Genomic DNA, 14,768 nt, shown 5'->3' with positions numbered 1-14,768 from the left:
AAATACCAGAGGTAGTATCAGGTCAAATCCTCTCTTTCTGCATATGGAGACTTGTCAATCCTTCCATTTTCATAGTATTTAAGAAGAGAAAAATCCTGTCGGCGTCCATTGTGGCGCCTAGGAATTGAGCATGTAGAACAGTCAATTCTGGTGGACCCATTTCTTTCCTGACTTGGTCCAGATAGATAAGTATTAAGTGTACTTCCTCCCATAATCTACCTCCTCCTCTTTCTCTTCCTCTTTGTTTAGTTAATATAACATTATCAGTGTAGTTCTAGGTAGGCAGACCTAGGTAATACTACCCTATATATATATCACCTAACCGATTGAATCCTTGCTCAGGATTCACTTGTGAGCCTTTTGGCTGAGCGGGTTAGGTGACTCCTAGAAAGGAATCACATCAGTTTGTCACAAAAATAATACTATCATTTGCGCAGCAGACCACGTTACAGTTTTTCGCCGAATGTTTGAAACGAATTTGGAACTCAAATACAACTTGACTCAGAGATTCATCAACCTCCCGCAAATGCCAGTGGCAAGTTTAACTGACGAACCGCGGGCCCCGCGAACCCCGCGGATCCGTTGTAGGAACCCCACATATTTTATACCTGGGCGCGGGAGACACATCTTTTTTTGCAAGGGTACTTGCGTGACCACGTCAAACTGCACATTACATTTGGATGTTACCTCGGGGAACTTGTTCTCTTCGTCTTCATCATACCAAGATAGGGGGATACATACTGCTTATATGGACTCCGGCAGTATGGTGTTTATATATCCACCTTCAATAAGGTACGCTAGACAAGGGTCTGTAACACTGCCTTTAGTAGCAGAGTCAGTACGATTTCCCTTACGTCGAATACAGTGCAAGCCTGTCTATCGCTAGAATAATAATAAAAACATCACTCGAAACGCTCTCGAGCCATCCTTCGCAGAAGACCAGCTCTCCGCGGCTAAATCACCGGCTGTATCTTTACTTAGTAACGTTTCACGTTCTCCAACACCAACACCAGTCAATTCATCGAGTTATATAAGCAGTCTCTAATACAGTCCCCCAGATCTAATTGGAACAGCCTGCGAAATGCCTCATACAACTCTCGACTAAGAATCAATCCTAGGCAAAACAATCCCCCTAATCATCATAGACCGGATAGAAGTAACAGTAGCGTTCCCGCCAAGCCTAGAAAATAAGGTTTTCTATATCGAAGCATATATATCTTCCTTCCACCCTAGTAGCCAGGTTATTCTTAAGCTTACTCCTAAGACAATCATTAAACTAGTCCAGAAACGCCGATTAAACTATTCCGGGTATCCAATTACCAGTAGCAATAACTGATATCAAACGGAACTACAACTAGCAATATTATATACACAATTCCATCAGGTACTAGTTAACTTTGTTTATTTAATTCATAGGGACGTTCTAGGTACCTTATAGGACCACTAGAAACAAAAGATACCGGACTGGATCTAGAAACATATTAAAACTTTAATACAGGGTTCTTTTTCCCTCTCTCAACCATATATATCGATTGATAGTTTAGAGGACCTATTGAAGGTTAGCGTGGGTCATAGATCACTGCTTGGCACAGCCAATATATCCTAATAAAAATACATGTATCCATATGACTTGTACACTTCAGATCGTTGTATTACAATACACAAAGAACGTTGGCCCTTCTTCCAGGTAAGGCAGTTCTTACTTGACTTGTTAGGTAAAGTTTTTATTACCAGGGTTAGGAAGTGCCACAGGTTTGTAGAAGAGGGTTCCCCGCTTCGTAAACCAAGCCAAGATTGGTCAATGTATGCAAGTATGTGTTGTCAAATGCGACTTGTCCATGGCAAACATGTGAGTTGTGCTGAAATGAATACCTTATATGATTCAATTTTTAATTCCATTCCCGTTATCTTGAACCCATCTAGTAACCAAGGCAACAATGGCTTCTATTCGGATCGCAGACATCCATCGCCCAGATCTGACAAATTCTGAGAGAATAGGGCCATCCATCACAGATGTGGAGCATTTGTCCTCTTATAATTGGATCGAATCGTCCACCCCCACTATTGCCGTCCCCGGCTGCCCTCCTCTTTGGTCCCCAGCCAAAACCCCCAAGAAAGTGGCCAAAGACTCTGGGCTCATTTACATCGCTCAAAACGCGGTTCGCCATCCTGAAAGCCCTCTTGAACCACTCTTTCGCTCGTTGTATATTGAAAATCCTCTATACAACATACGCCTAGTTGACCTAATAACTGATCGAAACAATATTCGCAAACTTTTATCGTTCATCAACCCAAATCTCTCTAAAAATGGACTTGAACCCTTTACCATTGACGTCGAGGTCACGAACAATACGGCGATTTTTTGTCGAATGGAAGCCGAAACATATATGTTTATCGGGCCACACGAGTTCCGGGGTTACGGTCACGAGTTTGAGAAAGCGTTCACCACTACCCAGGTTTCCGCTAGTACTGGGCATCATAGGATTATCTCCTACAACCTCGGTGATTTAAAATTCATAGTGCGCTACGAAACTGACGCATATGTGGATGAGCTTTCAGGAGTTCAATCTCGAAATGTGGAATTGGAAAATGGGAGCTTACTGAGCATGATGAAAACCATGTCTCTTTCGCAACTCGAAAGTCGCTCTCGCCTTCCCGCCGAGTCCAAACTAGTGATGAAAGAAGAAGGCAAACAAGTATCAATTCAGTCAACTCTTGAGATTAAAACACGTGTGGCTCATAAGCCTATCAATATCCAAGAAGTCCTTCCACAGTTATGGGTATCGCAAACACCCAATCTTGTCCGTGCCTACCACAAGGGTGGCTTATTTGAACCGCCGGAAGTCGAAGCTGTCACTCGTGAGATTACTAAATGGGAAGAAGACCATGCTAGTGATCTTAGGGGTTTGGTTATACTGATTAAGGAAATCATCAGAGTGGCGAGGGAAAATGACGGGAACGCTGTTATCAAATATGACGGTCGAAGCGATAACCTTGAGGTTTGGAGGAGAAATGGAAGCAAGATGTTACCAGATGATCTTTATTCGAAGCTCGATAATAAAATGGAATCAGCGCAAGCGATTGGATCAGACTCCTAAAAGACAAAAATAAAGATTGGGGATACTTTTTGCAGTATTGACACCTTGATGATACCATATCTATCGTCCTTCGTTAGGTTCCAACGCCTGGCCCAGCCGCAAAGCACAGATTTCATCCACCAAGATATTCCTTTGTTTGATATTGCGCTCAAGGGCCTGGAATCAGGCTATCGGCAATGTTTTCGCTCATTGCGAAATGATATCCCTCAGTATCGCACACTTTGTGAGACATATGACTTTCTTGGGGTCGACGTGCTTGGCGGGCAATTCTGTTGATAATATTTTTGCCGATCTGAGGGCCTGCAAAATCGATTACGAACTCGAGTATAAGCGTTATCGAGCCGTGAGGGGTGATAAATCTAGAGTACGAGATGCGGCATTTCGACTTTTATTCCTGATAATACACGGCGAATTCAGTGACGAAAAGAAACATCCTACCAGGGTTTATAACGCTGTGCTATTCGTTGTCCCACATACAGGTGCCTTCAAACAGGGTACGAGGACTGCGGTGCGAGCGGTTTTTGAGGAGCGTTTTGTAGTGTCTACTAAGCAACGGAGTCAATTGGATCGTTGGAAAAAAGGGGATACAATCAACCCATCAGATGATGAGAACACAACCGAGGACGAGTTCTCTGAGCCGTACCTTTCTGGCGAGTCTTAGGTCAGAATGTTTGGGGAGAGGGGAGAAGGATTTCGTATGACTAGGCTAGCCTGCAGGTATTTCGGGGATATTGCTCTCTGTCTCAAATTAAAGTTCTTTCAGAGTCGCTGGTAGATACTTATAATGGCTCTAGCCGCCGTAATATTAATTGGAGCACGAACTGTATCCTTTTTGTTCATTTTGAAGTTTAATTTAAATTTATCCTAAAGCATAGTGCCATCTTTATTCACAACAGTCTTGATTTTTAATAAAACAAGAGGAATCTGCTCTTCTCCTGAGAAAATAACGACTGCAGATCTGTAAAAGCAGAATAAAGGGATGAGGCTTTCGGAATCTTCTTTACTAGATTGTTTATATCATCTTCCTTCCTTCCTAGAATATAAAATACTAATTAAATACATAGATATATATCGATAGCGTTTAATATCTTTCTCTATAGTCTTTCTTATTAATCTTCGCCGTTTATTTATTGAAGGTTTTAATGAGTGTCATCCGTGGCGCCTCGCTAACCAGTGAGGCAGCAAGCGGGGTCTTTTTAATTTGGGTTGACGAAGGCTGGTGGCTTGTGGAGAGATCAAAACTCTCTAATTTTGTAACTGACAGCGCGCTTTCAGATTTTGATAATCCTTATTATCACGGTATGCTAAGCTTACATTTGGGACTTGCGTATAATACAGGAAGACAATCTGCTCGGCGCAGGTATCAACTATAGTGTGCCACATGATTGAAATGATAGTTGCGAGTAATGAAACTGTCCACCGGAGAACCCATCTAAACGATAATTATTAATCTACCGCAAACAATATAGTGCTCATCCCAAGGTTACTACCGAATCAATCATTGTGCCAGAGCTGAAAGGAAAGAGACGAAACTTTGGCCATGCGTCCTACATATGATGATGATGCAAGCTAAAACATACGATTATCGTGTGCTTGTGACTTGGCGGTCATAAATATGACCAGCGGGGTCGAGTCGTAATAGTCGCGGAATGACAAACCAATGGTCTCATATGAAGACCAGGATGCCTCCTATCACGACGCAATGTGGCTTCTCTTGGAAAAGACCGAGGCTACCGGAAACCATGCCCACTTGCGGGGATCTCCATTGTTTCTGGCGAACCCGGTATGGTTGTTTTCTCACGCTACGCTATTGTGGCAGCGTGCTTGCCTTTTAGACAAGGACTGAAGTATGTGCCAATCCCGGTGCCTCCACCACTTCCGTCACATAGGTCGAAACGTACAATTTCCTGCTGTGGAAATCTACTATGGAAGGGCCGCCCGCAGCCAGTGAGACCCGTTAATTCCGATAGGTTCGCGTCGGTGATGTCGCCCAAAGGTAAGGAATGAATTTATGAAGGCTTGAATTGTTAAAATACCAGTTCAAAACATAGCCAAGACCTCCACTCAGAGATTTAATAGACACTCGTATCTTATGTGATCCTAAGTAGGGGAAGCCCTTTCTTTTTTCTCAATCTCCTTTTACGGAGTTTTGAGATATACTCGATCTTTTAAGTGTCTGGTCTATGAGTACGTTAATAAACGGACCGGGTCACTCGTCCAACCAATATCTTTGACAGAAAGCTGCATTCCGTGCAAGCCACCTGGCATGTCTAGTGGCTGCGTACTACATCCCCGTTAGGCCAGGTGCAGACTTCTCTTTCTGTTCAAGCATGGGCCATAAGTCACCGGAAGGAATGATCACGTACTATCGTGTGAACACAAGGATGAACGTTGCACTCTGAGCCGAGCATAACCAAAGGCATCTTATCGCTCCCATGCCACCTACATTACAGGTTCAATAGATCTTAGGAGAACCCTTTAACACCTGGGAAGAACAAGGAATCGAACAACAATAAATACCAGCTAAGGAATCGTGGTCGATATCTGACTATGTCGCCAAGGTGTCTGATGTGAGGAGTACGATATATTAAGTAGATGTGTATATTAAAGCTAGGAATTCTTCCAAGAACTCTGTAACCAGTTAGCTATCTTAATTAAATATAACGTATCTTTAGAAGTGTGCCCCGAAAAACCCGCCCCCAACACACCCCCAACCCAGCTCTGGGTCGAAGGGGATTCTAGATCAAGAACCCGCCCCGAATCGCGTGGGTGACCGGACCACTTGCCGATTACGTTGTATCGAAGGTAATATCAACTACAACGTCCACAAAATCTCAATGTTATAGGCCCCCGTCATTTTACAGGTTCACCAATCCTGTAGATCCGTCACTTACCGGGATCAACAGGCTGTCCGGAAACTGGTGTCGCCACGTACACTCTTGGATTGTTTTAGTAACCCTAAGCTGCAACTGAGCTAGGCTGCAATAAAATAATGGTTTTCCTGAGTATGGCAACGTCCTGTATTGACAAGTAATGTTGTATATATCTTAGTGCTCTCAGCTATAGTCTCTTGGCTGAAAAACGTCTGAACTAAGAATAAGTGGCAGGTTGATAATAATTAAGGAGTCATGTAGAATCCACTGGAAAGGTTTATTTATAGTGAAGAATTATATATAAACTTTAGATATCGCAAGCTCTCCCTTTGTAAAAGTTTACAAAATAGAAGAGTGCTGTATTCCGTACTTTGCCAGACTATAAATATTATGTTTGAGTCGAGTGACTGGAGATTGTTTAGCTTAAAGCCAATGCAACGCGATCTTTCCATGTATATTTTGCTTATGACATGGAAAGGGCTCTGCGTGGTTAAAATGTAGCCATAAAATGACAAGTGCAGCATACGCACTGGCGCCTTTCTGTTACTGGGTACGTTCAGCACTGAATGTTTTGACAATAAGTAACATTTGAAATTACAGGTTTCTGAGCTTCTCGAGTAAGTAAAGCCGAGTTGCTTTAATATTTGTTTTTAGAAAAAATACCCCGCTTTTCAATGTCTTCGTGCGGCTGAAGAACAAAACATAGGTCTATCATCATTAGCGAATCACAGCCGCTATACGAAACCCAAGAAAGCATTGCTACCCTACTCTCTATTGTAGTGGTAAATACCAGAGAGGATCAAGTTGCATCCCTTGGTTTCTGGTTAAAAGAGTTGCTCAGTAAGAATATAGTTCTGGGGTAACTCTGGGGGTATTCTCTTGCTAGGGCGATTCTGGGGTTACTCTTTTAATATCATTCTTTTAGCGGAGCCACACAGCCCACATAAGAAACAAGCAGTGTCACCGGTGGTTGAATTGTTATTTATATGCATTGACTGTTTCTTTTGTCACTTGAAAAGCCCCTCCATCAACAAACTCAAGCCAGTTGAGAGGTCATCAAGATGACGTCTCGTACTGATCGGCTCGCCAAATTTTTCGACCTTGTCCTTAGTGGTAAACGGCCGGTTGCGACTGTCGATAACTTTACGCTGCTACTGGAAGCGATTTTCGAGAAAAACAACCACGCAGCGTGTGTTGAGCGCATCGTCGCCAGCCCCGCTGCCCGAAACGCCATCCACGCAGGTATCCGATTCAACACCAAGCCCGACTTCTTGAACAGACACACAGCTTTATTCCTTCAATACCTTTCTGATCCTTCTATCAAGACACTATGTAATGGCCAGCATCTGCGAGATATTGTCGAAGTTATGATTGAGCCGCGAACTTTGTGGAACGCTTTCATGAAGGCCCTCCAAGCAAATGCCCTTACAGAACCGGCGGTACAAGCCTTTACATGGCTCGTGATCGAATGTCTCACTCACGCGTCTGCCAATGAGGCAGATATGGTGGATGATGCCCAGACCGTGGTCAGCAGTGGCTCTCTTCTGAAATCGACATCACCTGAAACCCGCGCCTATGGCCATAAGCTGAAGCAAGTGTTGGAACTCAAGGCAAGTAACACATTTATTGAAAAATCCGATTATGTTCCAGGAGGTCGGCATGACAATGACCACGCCGACTTTCGCCAAATTGCAATTTATCCAACTAATGACGAGTCTTGCTCGGTCGAGAAACCATTCTATCGGCGTGCGGACGAGATCCTGCAACTGCCCATTGAAAAGCGGGTCGCAGGTCATCTCGATAATCAATTCCGGCTCTTACGAGAGGACATGCTCTCGGACATACGCGAGGAGCTGCAGGCGGTGAAAGGAAGGAAGAAGAGACGTACAGTCACCACACTCAAGGGACTGTCTGTAAAAGAGATATTCAATGGCACAGAAAGGCGGATGACCCCTTGCGGCCTGGTGATCACCTGTCTGCAAGGCCTAGAAGCTCTGAAAGCCCGGGACAAGGAAGGCCGAAAGGCTTTTCTAAAGAACGACCGCGGTTATCTACGCCATCAGTCATTCGGCTGTCTTCTCCGTGGTAAAGAGATTGTCTCATTTGCCACGGTTGACAGACAAATCGACTACCTTCTCGAGGACGAGCCAAAGATTGTCTTGCGAATTATAGGAGACGATGCTGTGAGAAAGACGCTATCTTATTTCAAACTCTACAGCGACCTCATGTTCCTCTTTGTAGATACTGCTGTGTTCGCCTATGAGCCCATTCTAAGACGCCTTCAGGAGAAAGCGGAGCTTCCTCTTGCAGAGGACCTGTTAGACTACCAACGCGACAGCGAGATCTCCTCATCCAACATCATTGAAGAAAGACTTATCAAGGATCTCGACCATGGCGTGAGAACCCTGCAAGACGTGCTAACCTCCGAGAAACCCATCAATCTCGATTCATCTCAGATGCAAGCATTCGTCTCCGGGCTCACGCAGAAAGTTAGCTTGATTCAGGGCCCACCAGGTAACTATATCTTCGTCACCGACTGCGACTGGCTAACCCTTCGTGTTAGGAACTGGAAAGTCGTTCATCGGCGCTCTGATAGCGAAAGCACTATTTGACCACAGCAGGGAAGCCATGCTTGTGATGTGCTATACGAACCATGCCCTCGACCAGTTCTTGGAAGATCTGCTAGACATTGGGATCACATCATCAGCTATCGTTCGACTCGGCTCCAAATCCTCTCAGCGGATAATGCCGCTCAAGCTCTCTGAACAGCATTCCAGCAACAGGCGGACCCAAGCTACCTATCGAATTCTTGATCAGATAAAGGAAAAAAGTAGGGAGTTGCGTGAGGTCCTCAACGGCGCTTTTGGTACCTATTTCAATTTCAAAGTTAATCCTGACACGATCCTCGAATACCTTGAGTTCGAGGAGCCGCACGTTTATGAAGCACTCACTCCTCCAGTTGATCCCGGGGGGATGACTCTCGTTGGTGAAGGAGGCAGGGAAGTCACCTCTCAATACTTATACAATCACTGGGTGCAAGGGAAGAACTACCCCACGGCCATTTCCAGTCACCTCAGCGAGCAAGCCAACAGTGTGTGGCAAACGAGCAAAAGCTCTCGCCAAGCAAAAGTGGAATCTTGGACCAAACTTCTGCTTGAAGAGCAGGTTGCCAACGTCCAAGGTCTAATGAGTAGACTGGACAGGTGTGAGGAAAGGCGCGGGGAGTTATGGAGCGAAACAACACGCGAGATCCTACGGACTAAACGGATCATCGGATGCACCACGACTGGAGCCGCAATGCATGCTCGAGACCTTGGTGCTATCTCTCCTGGAATTGTGCTCTTAGAAGAAGCCGGAGAGATTCTAGAGTCGCACGTCCTCACTGCCTTAGGATCTCACACTAAGCAGCTGATCATGATCGGTGACCACCAGCAACTGCGACCAAAGATCAACAATTATAACCTGTCTGTAGAAAAGGGTTCGGGGTACAATCTTAATCGGTCACTCTTTGAACGATTGGTGTTGTCGGGATTCCCTCATTCCACCTTGGCAAAACAGCACCGCATGGTGCCTGAAGTGTCTTCGCTCGTGCGCAATCTTACTTACCCTGAGCTCCTGGACGGTGACAAGACTATGAACCGGCCCGCCCCGAGAGGTCTCCAGGATCGGGTCATCTTCATTAGCCATAGCTATCCGGAGGGCAGTTTAGGTGGGGTGGCTGACAGAAATGATATTGGTGGTAAAGGAAGCAAGCAAAACCCTTTCGAGGTGCAACTGGTTCTCAGGATCGTTCGATATCTCGGCCAGCAAGGGTACGGGACAGACAGGTTGGTGGTACTTACTCCTTATCTGGGTCAACTTTCTCTTCTCCGTGAGGAATTGCGTAAAGAAACAGACCCTATACTCAATGACCTGGACTGCTATGACCTCGTCCGTGCGGGGTTGATGACCCAAGCGAGCGCTCAGCATATCAAGCGACCGATTAAATTGTCCACCATCGGTAGAAGATGAGTTCCTTGGTAGCCATTAGTACGTGCTAATCCAATCGCAGATAATTATCAAGGTGAAGAGAGTGAAATCGTGATCGCGAGCCTAACGAGAAGCAACAAGAATGGAGACATCGGCTTTATGGCGGCCCCACAGCGGCTCAACGTGCTCCTCTCTCGCGCTCGAGATGTCCTAATCATGGTCGGAAACCCGAAGACTTTTCTTAGTAGTAAGAAAGGGGAATGTGTTTGGCGGCCTTTTGTTGATCAGCTGCAAACGAGCGGACATCTGTACGACGGTCTCCCGGTGAAATGTGAGCAACATCCCAAGAGACTAGCAGTTCTCCAATCGCCTGACGATTTTGACGCAAAATGTCCTGATGGAGGGTGCGAAGAGCCGTGGTGGGTTGCTGTTTTTGTTTATACTCGCTTTATCGACAGAGGCTAATCAGCGACAGTGGAACAAAACTAAGCTGCGGAATGCACGACTGTCCCCAGCGGTGTCATCAGCTGTCAGATCACTCTAAGATGCAATGTAAAGCGGCTACAGATTGGATATGTCCGCGCAATCATAAACAATTAACGCCATGCTTCCAAAAAATGGGGCATTGTCGTCGTTGTGCTGATGAAGATAGGGAGGTTGAGCGCCGACGGCAGAGGGATATGGAACTTGATGCAAAACGACAAGCCAAGCAGCAAGAATATGCGCATCAGCTAGCCGAAATTCAAGATGAGATTGCCCATGAGAGACGACTCCAGCAGGAAAAGCAGGATGAGAAAGAACGGCAGCGTGTTCTTCAACAAACCCTCGACGATCTTGAACGATTGAAAACTCGTGGCGCCGAACGCAAAAGAGAAACCTCGCCGGGCGTTGTCAACTCAGACCAGACCGGCCAAAACTCTCAAACGCTTCCCGATCGGAGCATGAATATCAGCCAGACAGCGTCAGGGACCACGATCGGCCCCGACATGATGCAAGCTTTATCTTCCTCTGAGCAAGACTGGCTATACCAAAAGCAGTACGAAGGCGCACAAAGCAAGGAGTTAGACCAGCTAATGGGGATGATCGGGCTAGAGAGCATCAAAGCCAAGTTTCTCAATATCAAATCCCAAGTCGACGCAGCGTTCAGGCAGAACATTGATTTCAAAGCTGACCGATTTGGCTCAGTCCTCCTCGGAAACCCAGGAACGGGTAAAACTACCGTTGCACGTATCTACGCGAAATTCCTCACGGCTATGGGTATCATCCCTGGTAGCTTTATCACTGAGACCACAGGATCGCGACTCGCCAATGGTGGCGTGTCTGACTGCGAAAAGCAACTAAACAAGATACTAAACAATGGTGGTGGCGTGCTTTTTATTGACGAGGCTTATCAGTTGGCTCAAAATAACGGTCCCGGCTCACAAGTCCTTGACTACCTGCTTGCCGAAGTCGAGAATCTCACAGGAAAGGTGGTCGTGGTTCTTGCAGGATATCGACGGCAGATGGAGAAGTTTTTTGCTCATAATCCCGGTCTTCCCAGTCGGTTCCCGCATGAATTTATCTTTGAGGACTACACTGAGCAGGAGCTTCTTCGGATTCTTGAGTATCAGATCAATAAGAAGTTCAGACGCAACATGAAGGTTGAGGGCGGTATGAACGGTTTATATTGTCGGATCGTTGCTCGTCGGATTGGCAGACAACGTGGCCATGAAGGCTTTGGGAATGCGCGTACTGTGGAAAATGTCCTCGCCCGCATCACAGCGCGCCAGGCAGCACGATTAGCCTGTGAAAGAAGGAACAAAGCCCCAAATCAACCCCCCATCGATGATTTCCTGCTCACAAAGCAAGACCTTCTCGGTCCAGAGCCCAATAAAGCATTGCAGCATTGTTCTGCTTGGGAAAGGCTGCAGAATATGATTGGTCTGACGTCCGTCAAGAATACCGTACACGCTTTATTAGACAGTATACAAAGTAATTACGAGCGCGAGCTAAATGAGAAGCCTTTAGTCGAATTCACACTTAACCGCGTGTTCCTTGGGTCACCCGGAACAGGTAAGACGACGGTGGCCAAACTTTATGGGCAGATTCTTGTTGACCTTGGATACTTGTCGAACGGTGAAGGTGAGCAATATAGTATCTCCATTCCTACGTAGAGAAGATGTCTAACAGCGTGAATGGTTTTAGTGATAGTCAAGAACCCAGCGGACTTCATAGGGAGTGTCATCGGCGGATCTGAGCAAAATACGAAAGGTATCCTGGCATCCACACTAGGGAAGGTTCTCGTTATCGATGAAGCCTATGGTCTTTTCGGGGGTGGAACTCGCGACAGAAGCGGCTCAAACACCAACCAATATAAGACCGCTGTGGTTGATACAATAGTCGCAGAGGTGCAGAGCCTCCCAGGTGATGATCGCTGTGTTCTATTATTGGGTTATGAGGAGCAAATGAAGGAGATGTTCCAAAATGTCAATCCAGGGTTATCCAGGCGATTTGCTCTCGATGATGCTTTTGTTTTTGAGGACTTCTCTGATATAGAACTGCGGCAAATCCTTGATCTTAAGTTAAAAGATCAGGGGTTTATCACGTCCGACAAGGGTGCAAAGGTAGCGATAGAAATTCTCGCTCGTGCTCGCAACCGTCCGCACTTTGGCAATGCAGGAGAAATTGACATTCTATTGAATGGCGCTAAGGTCCGACAGCAACAGCGACGGTCTGCCAAAATCGGGAACCCTGGGATCGACTACTTGGAGCTTCAAGACTGGGATCCAGAATATGATCGAGGAGAACGAGAAGAGATAAATGTCCGGATGCTATTCCAAGACACCATTGGCTGCGAAGCTATAATTAATAAGCTTGAGGACTACCGCCTGACCGTTAAACACCTCCGAGAGCTTGAGATTGACCCAAGGCAACACGTGCCGTTCAACTTCCTTTTCCGGGGGCCTCCAGGAACAGGGAAAACAAGTACAGCCAGGAAGATGGGCCAGGTGTACTATGATTTGGGTTTGCTATCATCCGCGGAGGTCATCGAAAGCTCAGCAACCGATTTGGTGGGGCAATATATCGGGCATACCGGTCCTAAGACACAGGAGCTGCTAGAGAAATCACTTGGGAAGGTTCTCCTTATTGACGAGGCATATAGACTCGCGGAAGGACAATTCGCAAAGGAGGCAATGGATGAAATTGTCGACTGCATTACAAAACCCAACTTCTTCCAGAAACTTATTATCATTTTAGCAGGATACGACCAGGACATCAATCGTCTCATAAACATCAACCCGGGCTTGACTAGTCGGTTCCCGGAAGAGCTTGAGTTCGCCAGTATTACACCCGATGATTGCATCAAACTTCTCACGAAGCTACTTCAGAAACAGAAATCTGATTTTGGGTTGAAAATAAACGGGTTTGACCTGGACGCATTGGAGTCTCCGCGGCCTGAGTTTACGAAGAAATTGCGGAGTCGTTTCACCAGACTTACTCAGACCGCGAACTGGGCCAATGCGCGTGATATCCAAACAATCTCGAAATCAATCTTTGGAGTTGCAATTAAGTCGATGCGAGATAAGAAGATCGCCATCTGCGAGGATCTTGTCATTAGTAAGATTGACGCCATGATGTCCGAGCGCATCAAGCGCGTAACAAATCAATCCGTGGCAAGGAATCCTACGCTCGATTTACTCCAATCCCAGGTTCTCGGTCGGCAGCCCGTTACGCCAGTGCTAACCACAACATTCAACCCGCCTGCAGCCTCTAAAGGCTCAGCCGAAAACGATGAACGTTCGCCTCCAGCACCCTCAGCACTCGAGGCCCCTTCGGACTCTGTCACCAGGGACGATGGGGTATCGGATGAAGTATGGGAGCAACTAGAGCAAGACAGACAGGCCGCAAAAGCAGCAGAAGATCGATATAAAGAGCTGCTCGATGACGAACGCACCGCGGAAAAGGAAGTTAACGACCTCCCTCATCCTTCACCTGTCAAATCGTCTGACTCAGATGTCGACACGGAAGCAAAGAAACAGCGCGAACAGCGCCGGCTAGAAGAGCTAGCCAGACGGGCTAAGTTGGAAAATCTTCGCAAGAAGCGTGAGGCAGAGGAAAAGGCCAGGAAGAAGGAACAACAGATTCAACAGAAGCTTCGTCATATGGGCGTTTGTGTTGCTGGATTTCAGTGGATCAAACAGCAACACGGGTATCGGTGTGCGGGAGGGAGTCACTATATATCAAACGAGTCTTTGGGGGTTTAAGTCATTTGCTGTGATTTCTTAAGTATATTCAGATTGCAAGTTACATATAATTTGAACCCTATCCCAATTTCAACGGTTCCATATTTATTCTCTCTCGATTTTCTAACGTAACCCTCTGCTTTACTATGTTTACCTAGAAGGTTCCATGAAAATCAGGTCAACATGAGGAATCGGTGCGTTTTCTATCGGGCAAGCCTCCCAGCTTTGGTTCTCACCATCATCTCACTCTGGTGTGGTGTCTTGCTTTACAGCCGGAAAGTGAATCTGCGGATAGACTCCATAAGCGGTTTAAATCTAGTATCGATGAGAACAACCCCTTTACTCATGCTCTTCTGATGAGTCACCCACGTTACCCATTCCATATGGAGGAAAATATGCACCCCTCAGGATCTGTCTTCTCCACCGGCCTTGCTTTAGCACTGCTACCAACTTGGGACGAGGATTCAGGTAGTCAACCTTGCAAAACCGACAGAATGTTAGCAAGGCCGCCTCGTGAGGGACTGGATACCCTCTCCCAGCGGAAGTGGATAACTATCGCCGTCTGCAGTGCCTACAGGGTCACACATTCTTGTCTGTCTTGGAAC

General features: G+C 46.2%; 2 protein-coding genes across 2 annotated transcripts; both read left to right on the top strand.

The window, feature by feature from the left end:
* Positions 1-1,937: 1,937 nt before the first annotated feature.
* Positions 1,938-4,962, top strand: F9C07_2220286 (uncharacterized protein; the record flags this gene model as incomplete). Its single annotated transcript, XM_041285167.2, has 3 exons — positions 1,938-2,999; positions 3,102-3,350; positions 3,424-4,962. The coding sequence occupies 3 exons, from the start codon at positions 1,938-1,940 to the stop codon at positions 3,757-3,759; spliced, it is 1,647 nt and encodes a 548-aa protein (XP_041143885.2). The 3' UTR covers positions 3,760-4,962.
* A 2,070-nt stretch (positions 4,963-7,032) lies between these two features.
* Positions 7,033-14,184, top strand: F9C07_4173 (putative nonsense-mediated mRNA decay protein; the record flags this gene model as incomplete). Its single annotated transcript, XM_071511189.1, has 5 exons — positions 7,033-8,485; positions 8,535-9,971; positions 10,002-10,359; positions 10,416-12,061; positions 12,125-14,184. The coding sequence occupies 5 exons, from the start codon at positions 7,033-7,035 to the stop codon at positions 14,182-14,184; spliced, it is 6,954 nt and encodes a 2,317-aa protein (XP_071364730.1).
* Positions 14,185-14,768: the final 584 nt, after the last annotated feature.

This window comes from Aspergillus flavus, chromosome 3 (assembly GCF_009017415.1).
Source record: "Aspergillus flavus chromosome 3, complete sequence".
NCBI classification, from domain to species: Eukaryota; Fungi; Ascomycota; class Eurotiomycetes; order Eurotiales; family Aspergillaceae; genus Aspergillus; species Aspergillus flavus.
Note: the sequence above shows the minus strand (reverse complement) of the source record. Positions and strands in the feature narration are given on the sequence as shown.